Here is a 23566-nt window from a genome sequence, read left to right on the forward strand (position 1 = left end):
TGGCTGGGCCATGAGTCTCAGTGGTTTGGCAGTTAGTTCTGTAATGATGTAATTTGGCAGTTACATAATGAGGTAGTCATCCTCCCTTTTGTGTCTGATGTGGTTGTCCTCCATTTTTGCGTAATGCCAATTTTCACATAAGGAACCTAACCATGTCAATAAGTGAGGAGTGAGGAGTGAGTGTACATCCTTTATTTGCTCCACCATTTATACGGGGTCCTTTAGGTTTAACAGATTCTGTTCAAAATGTAAGTAACCCTCATGGAAGTCCCACTCTGGGTCATAAAACAATACAGGGCTTCACAGTCCCTTATCTACGATTTGTGGTCAGACAGGTTTTGGTTTTTATTTTGGGTTTTGAGAACCTAATGTAATGGGTATGCCGTATATGGATGCAGAGCCCTGAGGAAGCGGGCTCATCTTTCTGTAGCACAGCGTAGGGGAAGAGTCACGATAAACGACAAATCCAGACTGAAAAGAGTCTCGCATCAGCTCAGGTCAGGTTTTGCTGCCAAATGAATTTATACCAAACTTAGGAAATAACCTGTGGTCTTTAGAGCTTTCTGGATTTTAGGATTTTGGCCAAAGCGAGCTGGGGAGTGAGTGCTCATGCACTAAGCCCGCAACCGAGCAGGACAAATGGCTTAAGCTGGCCAGGACCTGACCCTGGCGCAGTCCTGGAAGAGGATACTGGCTCTCCTGGCTCTGTGAGGGACTGTGCGCTCTGACCAAATGGCAGGTGAGGAGGCATCTCCTGCAGGGGAAGGTCTGTCTTCATGAGGCAGGAATGTGGGGGTCCTGCTGGCCAGAGGCTGTGAACTAGAAAGGGTGCTAGGAGGTGACAGAAGAGTCTGCAGGAGTGATGGGGAGGTGCTAAGGAAGCACACTCTCCACGGGCAGCTATGCATGGCCCTGTGTGCTGCTGACAGCCACTGCCACGGCTCTATCGGCCACACCGTGCCCCCCTTCAGACTCAGGCAGCCTCACCACACTTAAGCCCTTCCCAGTGGCTCCCTTGGCCAGACCTGTGCAGCTGCTGGGGCCCATGGCTCAGCCAGGCACTCAGCTAACACGGCTGCTTGCCCATGACACCACATCGTCTGTCTCAGAGGCCCACGCAGCTGCACCCTCCATCGCCAACATGGCCATGCTCGGATCACAGTTTTAACTTTTCTCACTGCCAGCCTGTGCCCCGTATTTCTCAACCAAGCTAAGATGGACCGACCTTCCTTTGAGGGAGCTGCAGAGGCCAGTACAAAGGCCCATTTTGTTGCAGAAGCTGTCCCACGGGGAACAACGTTATTCCAGTAAGTGCCTGGAAATAAACAGGAAGAATATGTTAAAGAGAGAAAGAAAAAATCCCCTTCAGAGCTAAAGCTCTAGACAACAGCTGGCCTGCAAAGCCTCTTACAGTGAATTCTAAAAAAACCCAATCTGCTGCCACTGGGCAGATCCCAACTCATAGAGATCCACGCGTTGCAGAGTAGAACTGCTCCATAGGATTTTCTTGGTTGTAATTTTTACGGAAGCAGATCGCCAGGCCTTTCTTCCGTGGCGCTGCTGGCTGGGTTCGAACCATACCAACCTTTCAGTTGGCAGCCAAGTGTAAACTGTTTTTGCCATCTTACAGCGAATCCTGGAGTCCCCTTAAGTTAGGAAGATAAAGACAAGGGAGCAACAGTCCATCTTCCATTTCTCCGTGGGTGCCACCATGCAGACCCACGACCTTGCCCATTGGAGTAGGCCCACTGGAGAGAAGAGCTGAGGAGCCCTTCACAGAAACGCACCCATCCTTGTGAATTCACACCTCGTCACAGATCTGGCCAGAGCCTTCCATTTTCAACCCAAACCACAAAACCTGTTGCTGGTGAACGGATTCTGACTCCTTATGACTCTACAGCACGGGGTAGAACTGCCTATAGCGTTTCCGAGGCTTTGAGCTTTACAGAAGCAGACTGCCACATCTTTCTCCTGTGGGCGGCTGGTGGGTTCAAACCGCCAATCTTTTGGTTAGCAGATGAGCACTTTAACTACAGCACTACAAGGGCTCAGTTCTATTTTCTCTCTGGGGAATGGAAGTCTTCTCTTATAAGGGTCTTCCAAAGGTTTTAGGTTTGGGTGGAATTTCTCATTGAAATGTGAAACTATTAACCTAACAATGGGCTCATCTGCTCTTCTTGTACCATAATGGGCTCCCAAGGGTAACAGATCACACACCATCCTGACACAGGGATTCTGAGACTCAGGAGTGAAGAGTAAAAACATAAAAATGGTTGAACGTGAACATGATTAATGTCACTGAATCATACATGTGAAGAATGTTAAAATGGCAAGTGTTTTGTTACCTATATATTTACCACAAATTAAAAAGATATAAAACACAAGCTGAAATGTCTCCTCCAAAAAAAGAAAAAAACGACAAGTGCTCACAAAGCATAAACCATGCCTCGATTACAAACATTCATACCAATGGCACTGAATTAAATACGAAAGTCGAGCTTGTAAAGCTCCTCTTTAAATGTCTGCACCCCGGTGAGGCTACCCATGAAGCCAGCGTGGAGAAGACCACAGCCCGCCCACCTATGAGGCTGCCCTTGGCGACGTGGAGCTCATTCCTGCCCGAGGAGAGCCAGACGCCGCTGGTGTTGATGCCCAGGAGGCTGGGCTGGCACTGCAGCTGCTGAGACCAGAACGCCATGCGCAGCTTGTCCGCCACCTTCTCGACGGGCGCTTGTGCTGCGGTGGCCACCGAGTGCGTGGCATGGATTACTGTCTGGAACAGGCTGCCCTGGTCAAACACCACGTAGTCTGTGATGCTCACCTGGAGAGGGAGGCGAGCAGAGACCGGCTCTCAGTGCCAACACGTGTGGCTCCTGTGAGCCAGCCGCCTCATCCACGCTTCTGCATGTCCAGTCACAGATGACCAGACACCAAGACACTCGCGCGTGCACTCACACACGTTTGCGTAAGGGTCAAAACAAGGCCACCAGGACACCATCGTGCTGCCAACTGTCATTACTGCTACCAGTCCACAGATGTCACAGCAAGAACGCATTACGTTTGTAATTAAATATCACTGGCTCCCACAATACCTTTCATTCTAATCAGAGTAAGAAAGGATAATTTTCCTTTTAAACTTAGGTACGTCCAATGGACAACAGTGTAGAATACTTAGAATCATAATCTGGGTTGAAAAAGGTCCCATAAGTAAGGTGATCAAATGATTTATGATCTAAACCAGGATGACTACTGACTACAGCAAGCCAACAGCATAAACCAGCCTCGACCTGGGCATCTGAGGAGCTGCTCTCTGGCTGGTCAGCGCTGGCCTTAGAAGTTCTGACTCCCCATGGCTTTCCCTCATTTGTCTCACTCAGCCCTATGGGTTCTGATCATAGAGGAGGTCCATAGCACAAAGGCCCTGTCCCTATAACCACCTCGTGCAGGCCACATTGCCAGGGCACACACAATGAAATGGTGAGTGGGAGTGACATCATTTATCGTAGGGAATTTAATTCATGATAATCAAAGACAAGCACTTTATTACCTGCACAAATCACGTACAAATAATGTAAGTGTGCAACACCTTACCCTGACTGGACTCAGCCCTGATTAATGTTGGGGGGTTTGGACCCTCTAGGGGCTCTGCTGCGGAGCCTGTAGCCCATCTCATGTTCTCCATGAGCTCACAGCATGCCTAGGTGGGTGGTCCCCACAGACCACCCACAGAGTGCTGGGATGCCGCTGCCTCTGGAAGCCAGCTGGGTTCTGGGGCCTCGGAGTGTGCCCGTCTTGCTGTGTGTGGCAGCTTGGGGGGCTTCTGTGCCTACTAGGCTGCCTCCTGAGACTGCGTATCCACACCCTCAGCATTGGGTGCTTGTACAGGGCCCAGCTAATCCCTCCTGCTCAGCCTGGGGACTTCGGGACCCTGCCAAGGTCACACAGAAAATCTATAACAGATCAGGTCCTAGCATCTAAGATTTGCAGATAAGCAGGACACAAATTAAAAAAAGAACCGGCTACATAGCACAACAAAGAAATCAGTACCCTAGTAACTAAATAACTCCACTTCTAAAGATGGTTCTTCTCAATTAAATTTCTCTAAAGGTAATGTTCTGAATATTATATAAAATGACATTTGGTTTTCTTTATCCTACTTAAAAACAGAATTTGGTAAATATGTTTATACATACACGTGTGTAAACACATAACACACACACAAATATAGTTCTAAAAACAGAAAGTGTTATAAGTCATTTGTGTAACCTTTTCAAGCATCATCTAGTGTATTTAGTTAGAGACACATGCAGACTCTACATATTCATCAAAGAGCAGATACGTTATTTCCCGCGTGCCTTCTCAGGGCGAGTTTGTGGTGACGATACAACCTGAGCCGATGGAGGTGAGTATTTAAGGCCCCCTGCACATTCCAGAGCTGCTGCCTGCCAGCAAAGCCTGCACTCATCACTGCAGGAGACGGTGGAGACTCAGTTAGCACTAAGTGGAGCAAAGAGAAGAGCATACCCGCTCCTTCAGAAATACAGCTTAGTCACCCTGCCGGGACCAAGTCACGGAAGGTTAACCTGATCGCACCCTCCTCTTTCTCAAAGTTTCCGTTTCTGGGAGCATGTGAGAAAATGCCTTTCTTTGTTGCAACACCATTTACTTAGAGGGCTTTTGAACATGCAGAGAGAGATGAATTTTAATTGTGGGTTGGGATTTTCAAACCTATTGTCTAGTTCTTTTCTTAGCATGTTTTTTCAGAATTAAACACCATCATTACCTAAATCTTCAGATGGATGTTACTGGGTTTACTTAGAACATAATGATAAACTTCTACACAACACCAAAAAACAAAGCCTGCTTTATTTAAGTAAAGAGGATGTAATGAAAAGCCCTTGGTGTTTCTCATGTACAGCCAAGTCCAGCCCACCGGACAGCAAGAGTGACTACTACCATTTAACCTGACCGCTCCAATCTCCTTACACAGGGGGCTGGAAGGGGGTGTGCACCCGCTGAGTGAGGCCCCGAGCACATGGTGCTGAGCAGAATGCCTACTTGCCACCAATGGTCGTCGTCTCCTTGAGGCTTCTTGGAAACCACGCCGGTTCTGAACCACAGGTTTCCGCGGGTGTCCAGGGCCCAGAGTGTCTGCTGGTCCCCAAGGGCGATGCAGACAGGCTCCAACGCTTGCCTCTCACTGGAAATGAGAGAGCTTATGAGTCAGCATCCACCATCCAAGGAGGATGTGGTGTGGAAGCTATGGCAGCACGTCTTACTCTCAAGGAGCTTATCCTCATTTTTGAGGCAGGGGACTTGAGTTTTGAGTTAAATTATATGGCAACATAAATTGTTCCAATGCATAATAGCTTCTGAACGGCTTATGTGAAGACCCAAAAGGTAGGGAATGCTCTTCAAGAAAATGACCTAAGAAAAAACAAGCAGGCACGTAAGTAGCTTGAGGCCTGACCACCTCCATCCCTTTACGCCTCCTTCACCACATGAGCGACTCCAAGTGCCTGAATGTGCCAGGCCCTTCGGCAGCTATCTGCGGCAGGTGCGGTCTTCTCGCCTGGGAACGCCTGCCCCACCCTGTCCATCTGGGGACATCCTCGTCCACAGGCCACTCTGTATGCTGCCTTCCCAACCCCTGCAGGCAGTCGGGAGGCCTCAACACCTTGCACCCCGCCCTCACCTCCTCGTGTTTAGGACCATCCACTAACTGACCTACTCTGTCCTATAGGGTCGCTGAGTTGGAATTGACTCGACGGCAATGGGTTTTTGGTTATGCTAACTGGCACTGATGACTTCGGTGTCTCCCCGCTGGACTGGGAGCTCTGTGAGGGCAGGGCTGTATCTCAGGCATCCCTGTGCCCCCAGCGGAGTCCTGGCACACAATAAAACCCCAAAACCAGTTGCCGGCAAGTCAACTCTGACTCATGGCGATCCCACGCGCCTTAGAGTGGATCTGTGCTCCGGAGGGTATTCAGCAGCCAATTTTTCGAAAGCAGGTTGCCAGGCTTTTCTCCCCAGGTGCCTCTGGGTGGATTCAAATCTCCAACTTTTGGTTAGCAGTCGAGCACCTTCACTGTCTGCACCACCCAGGGACTCCGGTACTCACTAAAAGCTTCCCGGGTTGCTAAACCCAAACCAAGAATATGCCAATCTAATTTTTCTGAGGACTATTAATATAACTGATTTGATAATTCTGTAACTAAAATCTTGAATATTAAAAGTGATCCAATAAATCACTTAATTTCAACTGACTAGACCAAAGTAAAGAAAAACACCTGGCCCTAAACCACTCCAGATTCTGAGCAGAAAATGCCTGACAAGGGGCAGCCCTGGATGGAGAGCCCATCAGGAGATACAGGGCCGCCCGATGCCTGCTTGTGCAGCAGCAGTTTCTAACTGAGCTTCAGCCCATCCAGGCTACCTGGGCCAATGAAGGCACACAAGTGTCTCAGGATCTGGCCGCTCTTAAGGACTCAAGAGAACACCACTGCCATGGAAACCTCCAGGGACCATCTTTCCCAGTAAAGTCCTGCAAGACCGCCTCACCACAAGTCAGGCTACAGCCACAGGAAGGGTACGGAAGCTCTGGTCCTCCTACCTGACGATGTCACACTTCCATTGCTCGCCCTCGGGGCAGAAGCTGCTCACGCCCTCGCGGTACAGCAGGGCCCGCTGCTCCGTAAGCGCCCACACCACGCTGTTGCGGGCTGTGATCTGGGACAGCGGATATGGGCAGTCGACCTTGACGGCTCTGGCACATGGGCGGTCCACGCTGAGGCCTGCCGGAGAGATGGACAGGGAGGCCCCATGACAAATGGGACAATAGTTAGGACTGCACACCTCATTTGTATTGTTGTTTGCTTATTTCCCTTTCTTGATATTTTGCTATCTACCTTCATAATAGGTACTTTTTAAGGTTTAGTCAATGTAAAATGGTTAAATTCTGCTTAAATGTAACATCTACATGAAGCAATTTCAGGAACTCTTTGAAAAATGAGGCAATGACAATTCAGGATCCTCTGCTGTCTTGAAGTAGCTTAGGAAGTTCTGAAAGGAAACTGTGAAAGCCGAGAGCAGGAGAGCAGCCGAGGCAGAGCCAGGAGGGCCCAGGGCCGAGGGCAGCCTTCAGAGCTGCTGGCCAGCTGGGCAGGCCGCCTCCTGCTCTGAACAGCTGTGCTCCTTGCAGCCTTGATGGCCAGAGGGGCCTCAGCTGCTGCTGGAATGGAGGGGGCGTCTAAGGCCTCCATCTGCCCTCCACAAAGCGGGTCCCCTTCTCCTGGCTTTTACCTGGTGTGTGTAGGGAGTGAAAGTTCTGCTGGTAAAATGAAAGCCTAAGACACGTGTGCTGCTGGTCCTTTAGTGTAAGGCCTCGATTTCCTAGACGACATCTGAAGCCCAGAGGGGCCAGGATTCAGTCCATCCACACAGTCAGGGCCCTCCCCTCCTCCTCTGGGTTCTTGGTCAGGCACGGCTACCTGCACTCCGAGGCCACCCTCAGGGGAACTGGCTAACAGCCAGCACCAAAAGCCCAGTCCGCAGCCTCCGCCTGCACCTTAAGTCTTATCAGGTCTTATTACTCATATTTTCTCCCCAATAAATTATAACAGTTTGTAACAGAGGTCGAAACGCTCCCTTGCAATCTGCACTATTAAATTGTTAGAAGATTGATCTTTACCTAAATCCAATCCAGCCTCTTGACAACCAAACAGCAGCTCTGGCCCAGATTCCTCCCCAACACTGACAAGTCACGCTGCTTTTGGAAAATCACTTCCCATTTTGCCAACAGCACGTGAACACAGATTCTCGTTACTTTATTTTTAATAAACAAGCCCCACTGCGCCTCTTCCAGCAGCTAAAGGTTTCCCTCAGGGCGGTTTCCTAGGACAAGGTGAACTGCTATTAAAAAATATTACGAGCCAATTATTTCTCGTTGCTTTTTTCTGACCCACATGTAAATAAGGACCTAGACGCTGACTTTGACCTGGCTGAAAAATCCAATCACTTACATTTAAAGGGGGAAAAATCGTTCTAATACTATTTCTCTATATTCTTTCTTTAAGATTTTGTGCTGCAGAATAATTGGCTCTAACGTTATTTCTCTGTATTCTTTCCTTAAGATCTCATACTGCAGGACAGGTGATCAGCAAAAGGTTAGCCACAGGGAGAAGATGACTTTGTTTCTGTACCTCACTAAACCATCTTATTAATTCTTGCCCCAAATATATCCTGGGTTGAATTCATGTCGATAAGAGGAAACTTTGTAAATTCCAAGTGGCAAATACTTTTTCCAGAAGTGTTTTAACGTAAACTGATTTTCAGCATCTTAATCACCGTGACTGTACTAGATACGTCACTAACAAAGCAGGGCACAGCAAGAAGCAATTTTACCAGGACTGATGGGCACCTGACCCTGCCTTCACCCACCTGTCTGCAGGTAAGCCCCACCCCACACTCACCTGTCTGCAGGTACAGATCTCCATTTGTCCTGATGATCCAAGCTGTGTCATCGCTCAAGGCCACAAATACTGTCTGGGGCAGAGCTTCATACCAGTGCCGCTTTCCCTTGATGGTTACTTTTCCACAAGCAAAAGCGCGGTTGGACTTCTGTTCAATCTTCCAGAGAAGGGCTCCTGTAGCAAGAAAATAATTCTATTCCTTATCCAGAAGGTACTGAGAAGTATCTGCACGCAAAGCTCCATTCCAGGTACCATGGGGAGAGCTCAGACCCCGAGGTGGGAAGAGCCCACTCCGCCAGGTCTGACAAAGCTGCTGCCCACTAGCTGTGAGGCTTTAGACATCCTGCTACTTAACATCTCCAAGCCTTGTTTCCTCATCTGTAAAATGGGGGTGATCTGTCCCTTACAGGTTACTGTAAAAATCAGAGGTGAGCCTAGGCCAGCAGCCCACAGACCTGGGTGCACCAGGCATCACCACCCAGAGGAGCAGCACTGCCAACAGCACCAGTCTGGAAGACAAGCACCCAGAGATGTGTCCTCAGGCCACGGGTGACTGGTGACGACATGGCGCAGAGATGCAAAGAAGGGGCCGCCTCTGGACCAGCTCCAGATGTCAGCGAAGGGGCCTTCTCCACTTGGAAAGGGACCTGGATAGTCTGAGGTGAAGTGGGGAGAAAGGGGAGGGGAGGCAGGAATGGTACTTCAAATGGAGAGTGGTGGCACAAGACAATGCAGGAAAGAGCAAGACCTTGTCAGGGTGTTACCACCAGGGCAGCTCGGCTGGCTGGAGCATTTGCTGTGAGTAGCTGAAAGAAGATCAGAGGGGCAAGCCCAGCGCCAGAGCCCACAGCCACCCTGACGCCAGCACAGGGGCTCTGGGGGCCCTGAGAGGGCCTCAGCTGAGAGCAGGCACCAGTGGAGATGGAGCTGCTCTGGGAGCAAGGAGATTTAGTGGTTTGGAAACACAAAGTAATTATCATCATCAGGAAAGAGCCCAAGTTTCTAAGGGGCGAGGGAGAAAAGTCTACGGGTAAGACAGGGAGAGAAAAAGGATTAAAACCCACAGTGACTACACGCCAGTTCATGGTGAGGGCTATTATCTCAGCTAGTCTCTACCGAAAACTATTTCCCAAATGAGCGGTGAGAGAAGGAAAAGAAAAGCAACCCTGAACAAATGACTAGGAGGGAGACTCATCTTGAGGCACAAAAAAGTTACAGAGCACGAGTCACAGTAACGACCTCAATGGTACGCTGCAGACCTTCAGTCGGCCGTCTGTTCCCGTGACCTAACCAATGAAGCAGGTCACTGCAGGATTACTGCAGTCAAACCCACACAGACTCCTGGTACCTCCTCTCCTGCGACTCGCTCCTCCCCTCGGAACAGGAAATGAAGTGGCCAGCAGCAAGAGGGAAGAGCGAGGCAGCAACCTCACAGGGCGCGTCACTCAGGAACCACCACTCCAATTCACCAGAACTGATCTGACGATGGCACGACAGAACGAATGGGTTTCCTTTTTGCCGTCAGGGAGTAACTATTCACCCAAAGCATAGAGCCCATGAAAAAATACTTTCTGAAACGGAAACGAAATCACATGAACGTACCCAACATACTACAGGCTAGTCTTTATTCATTTAGTTGCTTCAAGGCAACACTGAGGAAAAGGAACACGTTTATTTTTATAAGGGGCTTGTATGTTAATATCCCTCAAAATAAAAACCCCACAAAATTCAACCTATCTGTAGTTTACAAAAACATGTTCCTGTGTCACCATTGCAAGAAATAAAAAAAAAAGAAGCATCCACCTGAGCGTCTGTTTATGCTACCTGTTAACTCGCGACAGGTGCAGCAGTAAGCATCGGTCCCTGGCCCATGGGGGTAAGGGGTGGGCGCGAGAGGTGCCCCCCGCCCCCATCAGCAGGCAGGAGCGGACAATGAAAGCTGTTGCGACTCTAACCTGAAGGCGAGACTGCCACCTGCTGGACGGCATCTTCGAACTTCTGCCACCGCAGCCCCGTGCCTGGCAGCGCGCTGCAGAACAGGCCGCCTTTGTAGTCCAGGCACCAGAGGTACTTCTCGGAGACTGCCAGGCTGAGGATGCCATAGCCGGGGCCCGAGTAGCCCATCCAGCTCTCTGCAAACTGACAAGGACAGAGCAGCTGAGTCTGCGGCAGAGGCTGGGGCTGCCCTTGTTCAGTGAGAACAGTGTACAGGACACCATGAGGGTGGCGGAGCTGAGCGGATGGCTAAGAAGTCAGGCAGAGCCTGCCCTGCTCCCTCTGGGCTCCCATCTATTCCAAGCATCCTGAAATGGGAGCTGTCATTCCTCTGAGGACCCGATAACATCCCTGGGTGACACTGTCATATTACAGAAAACTTCCTAACGTCTACAACACATCATCAAAATCCACTGAAAAAGACCTGGTTTTAGGCTAGGGCTATACCACCCTACACAGAGGTGTGTTCTCAGCCGCAAGCAGGCACGCCGACCTCTGTGCATTTAACCCTTGTTAGCTGCGTCAGGGGCAGCACTGCCGCTTTCTTCTCACCCTGTGTCTTCAAGCACCGTTCCCACCATTGGACATGTGGCACGCCATGTGGGAAGGCTGCTGCAGGCCAGGCTGGGCCAGGACACCCTGTCTGCTCGAATTTTGCAGCTGGGAGTCTTTCATCATTTTCTAAACTGCAAAGGAACTCAACGGGTTTGCACAAATACCCACATATGGAGGTTCACTGTTTCAAAGAGAATGGTGCCCACCCCTTCTCGACCTGACCCTCTTCACCATGCTGCCTAAAAAAAAGTTCTCGCTAGATCTCTTGGCTTTCCTACAACCTGAGCAGGGAGGGAGATGACGCTGATGTGGGCCCTTCAAAGAGCCAGGATCCCTCCCACCTAAATCTCTGGCCTAGAACCCCAGCCCTGGGCCCCAGCCCTGGCCTCCTGGCAAGCATTCCATTGTTGGGGAGATGCCCCCTATGCCCCCGTGCCCACTCATCACCATAGCCTGAGGCCCACTCAACCGTGATGGTACAAGCACGTATCCGTGTCCTCGCCTGGCATGTGGGAGGCACTATCGGCCCGATGGACAACCACAGGAAGAGTGATCGGAAGGGCTACTGTTTTGGCTTTTATCTCAAAGCAAGTAAGCTGCACACTTCCCTTTAACACGGCTCAGCTAAGGCTGAGGAAGGTCCTAGGGCAGCCCTGCCATCGCTGGCTGTGTGACCCTGTGCAACCATGTACCTTCCTGACCCTCAGTTCCCTCCTCTGTAAAATGAGGCATTAATGGGACCTCTCTGATAGTTTTGATTTTAGAGGCCAATGCTAACCTGTGAGGTGCTTAGCGTGGAGTCTGCACAGAGTGACAGCTCAGCCAATGTCACAGATCACTGTCACTGAGAGTCCAGGGGTCCATGTGGCCTGCTCCTATAGGACAGGGATCACTGAGCACATGGCAGGGCCTGCTCCTATAGCACAGGGGTCACTGAGCACACAGCAGGGCCCACTCCTGTAGGACAGGGGTCACTGAGCACACAGCAGGGCCCACTCCTGTAGGACAGGGATCGCTGAGCACACGGCAGGGCCCACTCCTGTAGGACAGGAGCCACTGAGCACATGGGAGGGCCTACTCCTGCAGGAAAGGGGTCACTGAGCACATAGCAGGGCCCATTCTTATGGGACAGGGGTCACTGAGCTCATGGGAGGGCCCACTCCTGAAGGACACGGGTCACTGAGCACACAGTAGGGCCCGTTCCCATGGGACAGGGGTCACTGAGCTCATGGGAGGGCCCACTCCTATGGGACAGGGGTCACTGAGGGCATGGTGGGACCCTGCTCCTGAGGGACAGGGTCACTGAGCACACAGCGGGACCCTATTCCTGTGGGGAAGCAATCACTGAGTGCACGGTGGGCCCTTGTAAAAATCCTCCTAAAGCCCAGACTTCCAAATACACCTGCCTATGGGTTTTACAGTAAGAACAGGATTTCTTTCAATAGAAGGAAAGAACCACTCTTGCCAGAAAGAATAAGGCCCGTGGCGTGCCTCCTGAGTCTGGTCTAACGTACCTGGTCTGCCTTCAGCAGCCCGGTGGCGCCTGCGCCTTGCTGAGCCAGGTCCGGGAGGGAGCGGCTGCCTCCGAGCTCCGTCATGCTGGCCTCAGAAGATGATGAGGGAAGCCCGTGGGCATAGATGTCCTCCTCGTCACTGGATGCTGAAACCTGGTCCCGTGATGGCTGCTCGAGCTGAGGCCCGTGGACACTGAGTGCCGAGGCAGAGACTGGAAGATTCAACTCTCCCCCTGTGCTCCCCTGGTCACATCTGCAATCAGCCACTTCTGCATGAGGTGTGTCAACTCTGGGAACACCATGCCAGGGATGTGGGCTGAGGAGGCTCGGGCCCCCAACACCCATCAGGAAGCTTTGCTCCTCCCTGGGCTCTGTGGCGCAGCCCCCATTAGCCCTGGGCCCAGGCGGTAGCTGCTCCACACCTGTGGCTACGCCAAGGCTAGAAGGCTCAGTGAGAGGGCCCAGGAGGGGGGCGTCAGGCTCCATTTCATCTGCCTCGTGCAACTCAGCAGAGCTGTCCTGTTCTTGGAAGGGTGACTGCTCTCGGCTGGGCCCATCCTCTACAGGACCCTGTTCCTCTCCGAGTTCTGTGTCTACATCGTCCCCCAGGAACAAGGGTGCATCATGCCATCCCCGGCGTGTGTCCGTACCACCTGTAGGGTCACACTGTGGGGTTTCAGTCCTGTCCTCACTCTCTTCACCCAGGAAGTCAGGAGTGGGCTCAGGGATCTCCAGCACACTAAATGTCTCGGAGTCATTGTTCCCTGGCAGGCCACCGTTCAGCTCCCCACAGAGGCTGCTCTCCTTGTCGGGGGACGCTGTGCTCAGCTGGTCCACACTGCTGCCCAGGATACTGGAGGTCATGGACAGCAAGTCTGAGGTCAGGGAGTGCGGGCTCCCGCTGGGAAGCTCGCAGCAGGGGGTCGACTCCAGGGAGCTGTGGCAGGCGCTCCTGCTCCCGTTTTCTGATTTAAAACAAGAAAGTTTCAAATAAGGTCCGACTCTGCGAACAGGAAGAGACTAAGTAAAACAAAATGTTGGCTCCATAAAACACGAATTCTACACGAAGCGTTTTTAGCTGGTGAAGACAAAGCCTCTCAAACACAACAACCCTAATGCAGGAATGTTTTGTGAGCAAGAACCACACACTGATGGACCCGGAGATCACACATGAGAAATGTCAACTAAGGAAATCAAAGCGGCAAAGCAAGATGCTCAACTGGATCTCACGCTTTTTTTTTTTAATTAAAACGCTTAGGAATCTGATGAGATTTCCCTTCAGTATGGCAGTGATCTTTCGCTAGAGGAATTTAATGGGCACCGAGGAGTGAAAAGTTAAACCATTCAATGTTAAATCCCATCATTGGTAGCATATTCAACACTAAAGATAAACTGTTCTACCTAGAGAGCAATGTACGTTTTTTCACTATTTCCATCCACGTTGACAGAGCTTCTGCTTTGACAAATGGCATACATGGATAAGCTTTAAGGAAGGGGCACACTCACTTCTGGAACCCTCCTCTGCTGAGAGGGGTGCTCATTTCTAGAACCTTCCTCTGCTCTCTGAGGTAGGGGACTCACTTCTAGAACCCTCCTCTGCTCTGAGGGGCGGGGGTGCTCACTTCTAGAACCCTCCTCTGCTGAGGGAGGAGCGCTCAATTCTGGAACCCTCCTCTGCTCTCTGAAGGGGGGCACACTCACTTCTGGAAGCCTCCTCTGCTCTCTGAGGGAGGGCTGCTCACTTCTGGAACCCTTCTCTGCTCTGAGGGAGGGGGCGTGCTCACTTCTGAAACTCTCCTCTGCTCTCTGAGGGAGGGGGCGTACTCACTTCTGGAAGCCTCCTCTGCTCTGAGGGAGGGGGCGTACTCACTTCTGAAACTCTCCTCTGCTCTCTGAGGGAGGGGGCGTACTCACTTCTGGAAGCCTCCTCTGCTCTGAGGGAGGGGGCGTACTCACTTCTGAAACTCTCCTCTGCTCTCTGAGGGAGGGGGCGTGCTCACTTCTGGAACCCTTCTCTGCTCCGAGGGAGGGGGCGTACTCACTTCTGGAAGCCTCCTCTGCTCTGAGGGAGGGGGCGTGCTCACTTCTGGAACCCTTCTCTGCTCCGAGGGAGGGGGCGTGCTCACTTCTGAAACTCTCCTCTGCTCTCTGAGGGAGGGGGCGTACTCACTTCTGGAAGCCTCCTCTGCTCTGAGGGAGGGGGCGTACTCACTTCTGAAACTCTCCTCTGCTCTCTGAGGGAGGGGGCGTGCTCACTTCTGGAAGCCTCCTCTGCTCCGAGGGAGGGGGCGTACTCACTTCTGGAAGCCTCCTCTGCTCTGAGGGAGGGGGCGTGCTCACTTCTGGAACCCTTCTCTGCTCCGAGGGAGGGGGCGTGCTCACTTCTGAAACTCTCCTCTGCTCTCTGAGGGAGGGGGCGTGCTCACTTCTGGAAGCCTCCTCTGCTCCGAGGGAGGGGGCGTACTCACTTCTGGAAGCCTCCTCTGCTCTGAGGGAGGGGGCGTGCTCACTTCTGGAACCCTTCTCTGCTCTGAGGGAGGGCGTGTGCTCACTTCTGGAACGCTCCTCTGGTCTCTAAGGGCCCACTTAGTGAGAAGCTTTCTTTCTGGCCTGCAGAGACACTCAGCACGCAAAGGAGGAGGCTCCCAAAGTGAGCTGAGCATGTGTGTGCTTTGCTAGAGATGGTACCTGGTTTTCTCCTCTTCTTCCTCTTCTTCACTTTGATAGGTTTCACAACAAGCTCTTGGTCAAAGTCTTCCGAGCTGATCACGCTGAATCTCTGTGAAGAGGGCTGGCTGTCCTGCCCGAGCTCGGAGGCGGCTTGGGGGCCGGATGGCAACCCGGAGCCACTGTCGGTGGAGTTGAGCGAGCTGCTCCGGCTCCTGGGCTCGCTGGCTGCCGAGCTGGCCACGGAAGAGCCCCGGAGTCGCGTGTCAGACACTGGGGCCCCTGGCGGCTTCTCCACACGCTGTACATGGACACGCTCCACACACCCTGACGTTTCCAGACCGTCTCTCCCTAAGAAAGAAAAGCTCGGTTTTACGACAGGCTACCCGAGAGGAAGTCGACATGCTCTTAGTCAGGCTGGCCCCCCTAGTCATGGCTGTCACAGAGGGGACTGAGGCTCCAGCTGCTAATAGACCAGCAATGTTAAATTCAGAGAAACTGGCAAAACGAAAAGAATAATAAAACCTAAAGTGTAATAATCGTGTAAAAACCCCCATAAATGGTTTATTGTTCTCAGGGAAGCCCATATGTCAAAATCAGTAAAACGACGTGATTCCCACAGCTGTCTTGTAAATAACCTAATATTACGGAAATACCGCTAAGTATGGGGCATTCTCACTTCAATTTATAAGTGAACAGATGCCAGTGTACACAAAACAGGGCTTAGCGAGGCCTCATGTTTACATTGTGCCTGTCAATATGCTTTAATATTACTCAAAGGGCATTGAAAAATACATGTACACACATGCCTATAATTAAACTTCTTGAAATTCAAGAAGTGGAAGGTAATTTTCTACTAGAATCAACTCAGGACAGAGAAGTACATTAACGAAGTCGAGGTGGATGCAAGTCAAGAGTAGAGTGAGGGTGGAGCTGAATGTTAGGTCCCAGGGCTCTAAGTGACAAAGAGCCAGCAAGTCCCTAGCTGGGGGAAACTGCTCCTTCCCCCAGCATAACACTAGGAGGCCATCAGGGACAGACTGGTTCCAGCTTGGTCCCCTCCACACAGGGCCGTGGACCACTGTGACCCATCAGTCATCCCTCCGTTGAGTCCCTACAGTGACCAGACACTGTTCCAGGTCCTGGGTACAGCAAATGAACAAGACAGACAGGAATTCCTGCCCTCGGGAGTTGTAGAGGCCGAATGGAGGCTGCCAAGAGTGTGCCGCAGAATGACAGCAGGGCTTGGAGCCCAAAACAGGGAGGTGAATTGCTGAGAGCACATAAGTTCACAACAGATCTTGGTCTACAGCTGAGCTGCCCAACAAGGCAGCTGCCTGTGACTATTGAAATACAAACTAATCAAAATTAAACAAAATTTAAAATTCGGTGTCTCAGTTGCACTACTCACATTTCACATGCTCAAAAGACACATGTGGCTAGTGGCCACCTATGGGTCAGCACGGGCAGAAAACATCTTCCTTGGCACAGGAAGTTCTATTAGACAGCGGTGGCCTAGAGCTTGGCCTCTGAGCTCCATGTTTCTGTAAGCCACACTGGCCCTTGATGACACCATTTCAGGGTCTCCAGCTCATAAACCAAAAGCCAGAGCTCATTTACTGGGTATAAAAACGATGATTTTGGAATGATATTCCTCCTAACTTTGCCCCTGTGACTTAAGAGGTAATTTACTCCCTTTTCTCCCCATCTCTTAAAGGAATGTGAATTCCTTGAGATCCGGAATTTACACTCCCACTCCTTCTGACTGGCCACGGCACGCTGAATGAAAGCCACTCTGTCGCCCTCAGCAGCTTAGGAAACACTGCTGGCTAGGTAGGCGTATCGCCCTTCGACTTCATAGCCAGGACAGCTCATGCTACATTTTCATCTTTTCAGGTGGTAAATATCTGGCTGCCACATGAGACATTTCTATTTTTCCCCGTTAGCTACACTTTCTGCTTGTGACTACAAGAAGACCAAAGGGTACAGTGCATTCTAAGTTAAGCCTCCATGTAAGACGAGGTGCCCGCCTACCCACCTTGCCCCTCAGTGTTCAGAGGATGGTGCTCCCCTTCCTTAGCCTCCTTGCCCGCTCCCTGAAGGCCTGTGGGGTTTACAGTCTACTCCACCCATTCTGTCTAGGCTCTGCTCCCTCTCTGCAGCCACTCAGACGTTAGGGATGCTGACCAGTATGGAAGCAACAATGAAGGTGTCCCTGCCTGTGGCCACGAGACCCCAGGGAACCAACGGTGTTGTCGAAGCTGTGGCCAAGGGTTGGCCCGTCTGACCCTAGCCCAAGAAGAACAGGGACTGAAACGGAAACCTTGTGAGGGGCCTGGTGACCTCAGGCTCACCCGTCACTCACTGCCCGCCTGCTTCTAATCTGTGAAAAGAGGACACCATTTATTACCAGGCATTGACTAAGGGGCCTTTTACGTGCCATGTGCTGTGTACAGGCGTGGAGGTGAGTCAAACAAGACCCTTGGGCTCAAAACATTTCTTACTTTGTAGGGAGGTAAACACTAAGTCAAAACAGCGGTTACAAATAAATAAGAAACAAAAATGCCCAGAGGTACTCCATGAAGAGAGGGACAGAGTAGCTTGATCGTGAGTGTGGGTGCAGAGGAGGGAAAGGCTTGTCAGGCAGGGGGCGTGGCATGCAAATGCAGACCAAGGTGGGGAGCATCCCTCTGCCAGTGTGCGGGGGTGGGTGTTGTGGGGGTCATACATACCACTCCACAGACGGCAACAGGAACCTGGTCTGTGAGCCGGGGGTGGGGAGGGTTGGATCGGGGGACCAGCCACACCAGTCACAAGACAAAGTCGAACTGGCAGGGAAACCTGTCTCAAGTTTCCTAAATGGCTTGTGGTAAGAGTCCAACAGGACACCTGGGAAACCACCTTTCAAACTCTAGTGGCTACCCAAAAATGGGGCCCTGGGGCCAGCCAGACACCCCAGGACACACCGCTCAGACACCTCGGTGGCAGTGCCTTTGGCCTGAGTTTCTTTATCGCTGGAATCAGTACCTTCCTTATGGGGCTGTTCTGGAGATTTAATGAGATCGTGAATGTTATGGGCAGAGTAAGCACAACATAAGGGACGACAATGAGGAAGAAGCAAGGGCCCGCACAGCTGCTGTTGTCACTGGCAGGAACAAGCTGACCAATGGGCCCCAAATATTGAAAGCACGTGGAGGTGTGCACGAGACTCCATGGTAGGGCTCTTTGCTCGCAGAATCTGGGCTGGTAGGAATTACAAGTCAGCAGCACAGAGAGGGATCCCACGAGGAAGAACGGTATCAAGGGTAGAAGATGTGTCCCTGATGACAGACTAAATGTGCTAATGTCTTATCACTTGCTGTCTCAGACAGGGCATCAGGGATCAATAAAAAGGTTCTGATTTCTCCTTCTACTAACCCAACCTTCCCACCTCCCATTCCCTTGGAAGCAACTCTACCAAATGCGCAAGCCTTGATGTCAGGTCACTGGAGGAAAGTACCGTGAAGAGAATCACAGGAAACCGTCCAAATACCTCCTTGTTTAAATACGGCTACAGTAATTTCAAACTAGCAAAACAATGGTAAGTTTTATAAGCTGCAATTACATAGAACAGAGTGCTGTATTTTCCCTAATGCGTACAGTCCATTTAACGATGAATACAAACCTACTGACGCTAATCCTTCAGGCCTGCTTGAAATTCTGATAATGTTCCTATCTCCCTTTAAGAGAAAGATTTCATTTTCTGTGCAGGAAACAGAGACGATATCACCTGATCCTTCCAAACCTGCCACTGTGACCTGCCAAAAAAAATACAAAGTCAGGCAATAGCAAGAGTGTAGAACATAGAAGTTTGTGTGAGAATCCAAGTAAGTCTAACAATAATGGCACTTGCTGTGACAATTTTCTGGAAAGTCTGAAGAGAAATTCAATCCAAAATTAAGTCACACCCGACACATCTATGGTTTGTAGTGGTACCTTTCAGCAGTGAATTTACATGACAGAGAAAGCAGTCTCTCCCACCTCTAGTCCCTCTGGGACCAGTGACCCCCACGCCCCGGGAAATGGAGCTCATCCTCCTTGTTGTGGCAGGTCTTTTGCTGTCTGTGCCTCTTGGCCTCACACCACTACCACTGCCCCCTCCATCCACGCTTCAGATGCACCTGTCCTCCATGGCTGTGCCTGGTAGGCGCTCTTCCTTCTGTTTGACTTCCTTCCCCTCTCCCTGTTCACTTGGGCTGTTTCAACTGTCATGGGTTGAATTGAGTCCCCCTAAAAATACATGTCAACTTGGTTAGGCCATGATTTCCAGTATTGTGTGATTGTCCTCCATTTTGTGATTGTAATGTTATGTTGAAAGGATTAGGGTGGGATTGTAACACCGCCCTTACTCAGGTCACCATCCTGAGGCAAGGCAAAGGGAGTTTCCCTGGGGTGTGGCCTGCACCACCTTTTATCTCTCAAGAGATAAAAGAGAAGCAAACAGAGACTTGGGGACTTTATACCACCAGGAAAGCAACAATAGGAGCAAAGCCTGTCCTTCGGACATGGGGTCCCTTAGCCTGAAAAGCTCCTCAACCATGGAAGATTGAGGACAAGGACCTTATTCCACAGCTGACAGGGAGAGAAAACCTCCCCTGGAAGCTGAAGCCTTCCTCTGGAGCTGACGCCCTGAATTTGGACTTGTAACCTACTAGACTGTGAGAAAATAAATACCTCTTTGTTAAAACCATCCACTTGTGGTATTTCTGTTATGGCAGCACTTGATGACCAAGACACCAACCCTCTCCAGATGCCACCTCTGAGGGAAGCTTTCCCTAAGCAGCTTGCCCCTAGAAAGACCCAGGGCTCCTCAGCAGCTCAAAACATTTATTACTTTGTGGCGAGGTAAACGGTAAGTCAAAACTGGTTAAAAATAAATAGGTACCAAGGCCCACAGGCGCTCGGTGAAGAGAGGGAGACCTCTGCCTGGCACGTAGCCCCTGGGCCGGCTGGAACGATGTGAGGTCATCTGGCCCCTCTACAGTGTGTGCTCCTGTGGGCGAGACGAGTCTGCACCGCCATTCAGAGCTCTGAGGATTAAATGACCGGGGGGCGGAGGGAGCCCCTTGCCACCATCTGAAAGCAGATGGTAAACAGCACACAGGACATCCTGAGTAAACAGAGATTTAAAAAAAGCTCTTGCTTTTCAGTCCACAGTGCAAATAAGAGGCCATTTCATTATGGAAGGTAAAGGGAGTCTAAGATCTTTGTTAATTCTAAATAATCCTAACGACCAGCTAGAAACATGACATGCATTTCTGGAGCTGCCAATCATGTGGTGTTTCCACGGAGAGGCGCAGGCTCTAATGATGGCCAGCAACCTCCGATCATGGACAGACCTATAATTCTTAACTGCCCCTCTGTCTCCATTTTCCTACCTATAAAATGAGGCTAATTATACCCATTGGCTGGATGAAAAGAACTGATGTACAAGCACAAAGTATCCTGGCCCCACTAATTAATAAGTGTGCATAAGTTCAAAAAGTAGCCAGGGAAGGAAGAAAAGTTAGGTTCTCTGTAACTAGGGAACAGGGCAAAAATGTTTTTCAAAATGTCCCTTAACAAAAGAAAACAAATTCAGGCTGAAAGGAACCTTGGTGATGACTTAATTCAAACCCCCGCCTTCCTCATTTTTTAATATATATATTAATTTTTATTGTGCTTTAAGTGAAAATTTATAAATCAAGTCAGTCTCTCATAGAAAAATTCATATACACCTTGCTATATACTGCTAGTTGGTCTCCCCCAGTGAGACCGCACATTCCTTCTTCCCACTCGCTATTTTCGAGTCCGTTTGGCGCCTTCCCCATTTTACGGATAAAGAAACTAAGCTCAGGCAAAAGAGCCCTGGTGGTGTGATGGTTAAGCACTCAGCTGCTCAACCACCAGACGGTGGCTGGGACCCATCGGCTGCTCTGTGGGACAGAGACGTGGCGGTCTGCCTCCGTAAAGACGTCCAGCCTCGGAGACCCCAGGGGGCAGCTCTGCTCTGTCCTGCAGGGGTGTGACAGCCTCGGAGACCCCAGGGGGCAGTTCTGCTCTGTCCTGCAGGGGTGTAACATGTCAGAATCAACTTGACGGCACACAACAACAGCTGCAGGCAGAATCAGGTAGAAGATTCTAGCGTGGTTCTGCCTTCCCTGGTCACCTTTTTCCCTACCCTACCAGTATTGTCAGGCATGGCTGATAACAATAATTTTGAGGACTTCAATGAGGAGCAGATGAGACAAGACTACAAATTTCATTTTCTGCTGACACACCCAAAACAAATCTCTGTTTACAGAAGACAAAGGTGCCCATCAGAGGCCTGCTGGGTCCAAGGAGGAACAGGAGCCGGGTGGAGTCTAATCTGAGGTGCAGGCAACAGGGGTTATTTATTCCTGCTCTTAAAACAAGAAACTGAAACAGTTGCTTTTTTCAGAACTTTCTAAATCGATCTCCAATGGTAATCTGCTATCACCCTCTTTTAAAGAGAAACTGTTTCCCACCATGATTTTATGATGCTGGAAAGTTGTCCAAGGTACAGCATTAAGGGAAGAAAATGCAACAAAAACAAGTGGCAAAATAACATGGCTCCATTTGGGTCAGAAAAAACAGGCAAAAGAATGTAATAGAGAGAAAGCTGGACCAAGGGATCCCTTCTCTGGGTGCTGTTGGTCCTGGGAGGGCCTCAGAGGTCACCCTTCTCCATGTTCTTATTTCTACCACATTAGAGTTTTCATTGAATGCGTTCACAGTAATTTGGCAGTCAGAAAAAACACAATGCGAATAGATTATAAAAAACAAGTTTAATTTTGTGTTTAAAATACATACATACCATTTCTTAGCAGGGGTAACACCAAACTAAACCCCTTGCCATCGAGTTGATGCCAGCTCATAGTGGCCCTACAGGACAGAGTACAGCTGCCCCGTAGGGTTCCCAAGGCTGCAAATCTTTATGGAAGCAGACTGTCATATCTCTGTCCTGCAGAATGGCTGGTGGGTTCAAACTGCCAACCTTCTGATTAACAACTGAGCACTTAACCACTGTGCCACCAGGGCTCTTGGCAGGGGTACCAAAAAAAAAAAAAAAACCCCACTGCTGTTGATTCCAACTCATAGCTTGGCATGGGTAGAGCTCTGAGTATCAAAACAAAGTCATTTTTAAAATCTACAAATGTTGGGTGCCGTGGAGTCAATTTTGACTCAAAGTGACCCCATGTGACAGAGTAGAACTGCCCCATAGGGTTTTTCAGGCTGTGATTTTTATGGCAGCAGATTGCTAGGTCTTTCTCCCGAAGAGTCTCTGAGTGGGTTCGAACCACCAATGTTTTGGTTAGCAGCCAAGAGTTTAACTATTGTACCACCAGGGCTCCTTTAGCAATATATGTTGTTGTATTGTTGGGTGCCATCTAGTCGACTGCAACTCATAGGAACCCTACATGACAGAGTATAACTGCTCCATAGGGCTTTCTAGGCTGTAATCTTTATGGGAGCAGATTGTCAAGTCTTTCTCCCACAGGGCTGCTGGGTAGGTTTAAACCCTCAACCTTTCAGTTACCAGCTGAGTGCTTAACCCTGCTGAGCCACCAGGGCTCCTCTACATTACCAAAACTTTATTTGATTTCACTGATGGCCCCCAAAAGAAGTCAAGTGTGAGAATCAACACTGTCACGTCTCTCACTCTGAAAGGCTGAAGCAGACTCATTCATGGATCGACATTCTGCCCTGAGACACCATGGACGAGGTGCCAGCACTGTGGTTACCTGGTTGACGGTGTCCAGGAGATAGACACTATATTCGTTCCAGCTCAACACCCAGCCTTCTTGGAAAAAGCAGGAGACCAGGCCCAGGTGCTTCTCGGGCACACTGCAGCTTCCCCTATCGGTGGCTTCCAGACGTGGGTACAGTTCGAATGGCTTGACTCCCCCAGCAAAGACGTCTTTTAAGATGAATGTGGCTTGGACGGTCCCCTGGACATCAGCCTTCCACAGACGGAGCCCGGGCCGCGACGCATACAGTGTTAGATCACTTTGCTTACAGAGACCCGGTATAAAACACGCACCAAACTTCCCAGCGCTGAAATGAGGAGAAAAAGGAAAGAAAAAACCAGACACAGAGGCTGTTTTAACGAGACAGCTGTAAAGCGCTGAAATGAACTACAACAGGAATTTTTTTGGCTAAGGCTAAACAAGATTGAATTTTCCCCCTTTTCTACCTTCTGTTTTTAGTTACTTAATCTACACTGTCATCCCCGTGGAGTCCCTGGGTGGTGTAAATGGTAAATGTGCTTAGCTGCCAACCAAAAGGCTGGAGCGGCTGGAGCTTCAAGTCCACCCGAAGTGC

At 50.4% G+C, this 23566-nt stretch overlaps 1 protein-coding gene across 8 annotated transcripts in view; it reads right to left on the reverse strand.

Moving 5' to 3' along the window:
- Nucleotides 1-23566, reverse strand: part of TECPR2 (tectonin beta-propeller repeat containing 2) — a 128933-nt gene that overhangs the window by 43854 nt on the left and 61513 nt on the right. For all 8 annotated transcript variants that reach the window (XM_064292945.1, XM_064292944.1, XM_003408859.4 and 5 more), the window contains 10 exons: nt 22987-23299; nt 18867-18999; nt 15224-15553; nt 12536-13500; nt 10427-10610; nt 8472-8645; nt 6614-6794; nt 5059-5200; nt 2581-2821; nt 1226-1315 (listed from right to left, as the gene is read on the reverse strand). In XM_064292945.1, the coding sequence (XP_064149015.1) occupies nt 1226-1315; nt 2581-2821; nt 5059-5200; nt 6614-6794; nt 8472-8645; nt 10427-10610; nt 12536-13500; nt 15224-15553; nt 18867-18999; nt 22987-23299 (2753 nt within the window). The remainder of the gene's footprint in view (nt 1-1225; nt 1316-2580; nt 2822-5058; nt 5201-6613; nt 6795-8471; nt 8646-10426; nt 10611-12535; nt 13501-15223; nt 15554-18866; nt 19000-22986; nt 23300-23566) is intronic.

This window comes from Loxodonta africana, chromosome 10, assembly GCF_030014295.1.
Source record: "Loxodonta africana isolate mLoxAfr1 chromosome 10, mLoxAfr1.hap2, whole genome shotgun sequence".
Classification (NCBI taxonomy): Eukaryota; Metazoa; Chordata; class Mammalia; order Proboscidea; family Elephantidae; genus Loxodonta; species Loxodonta africana.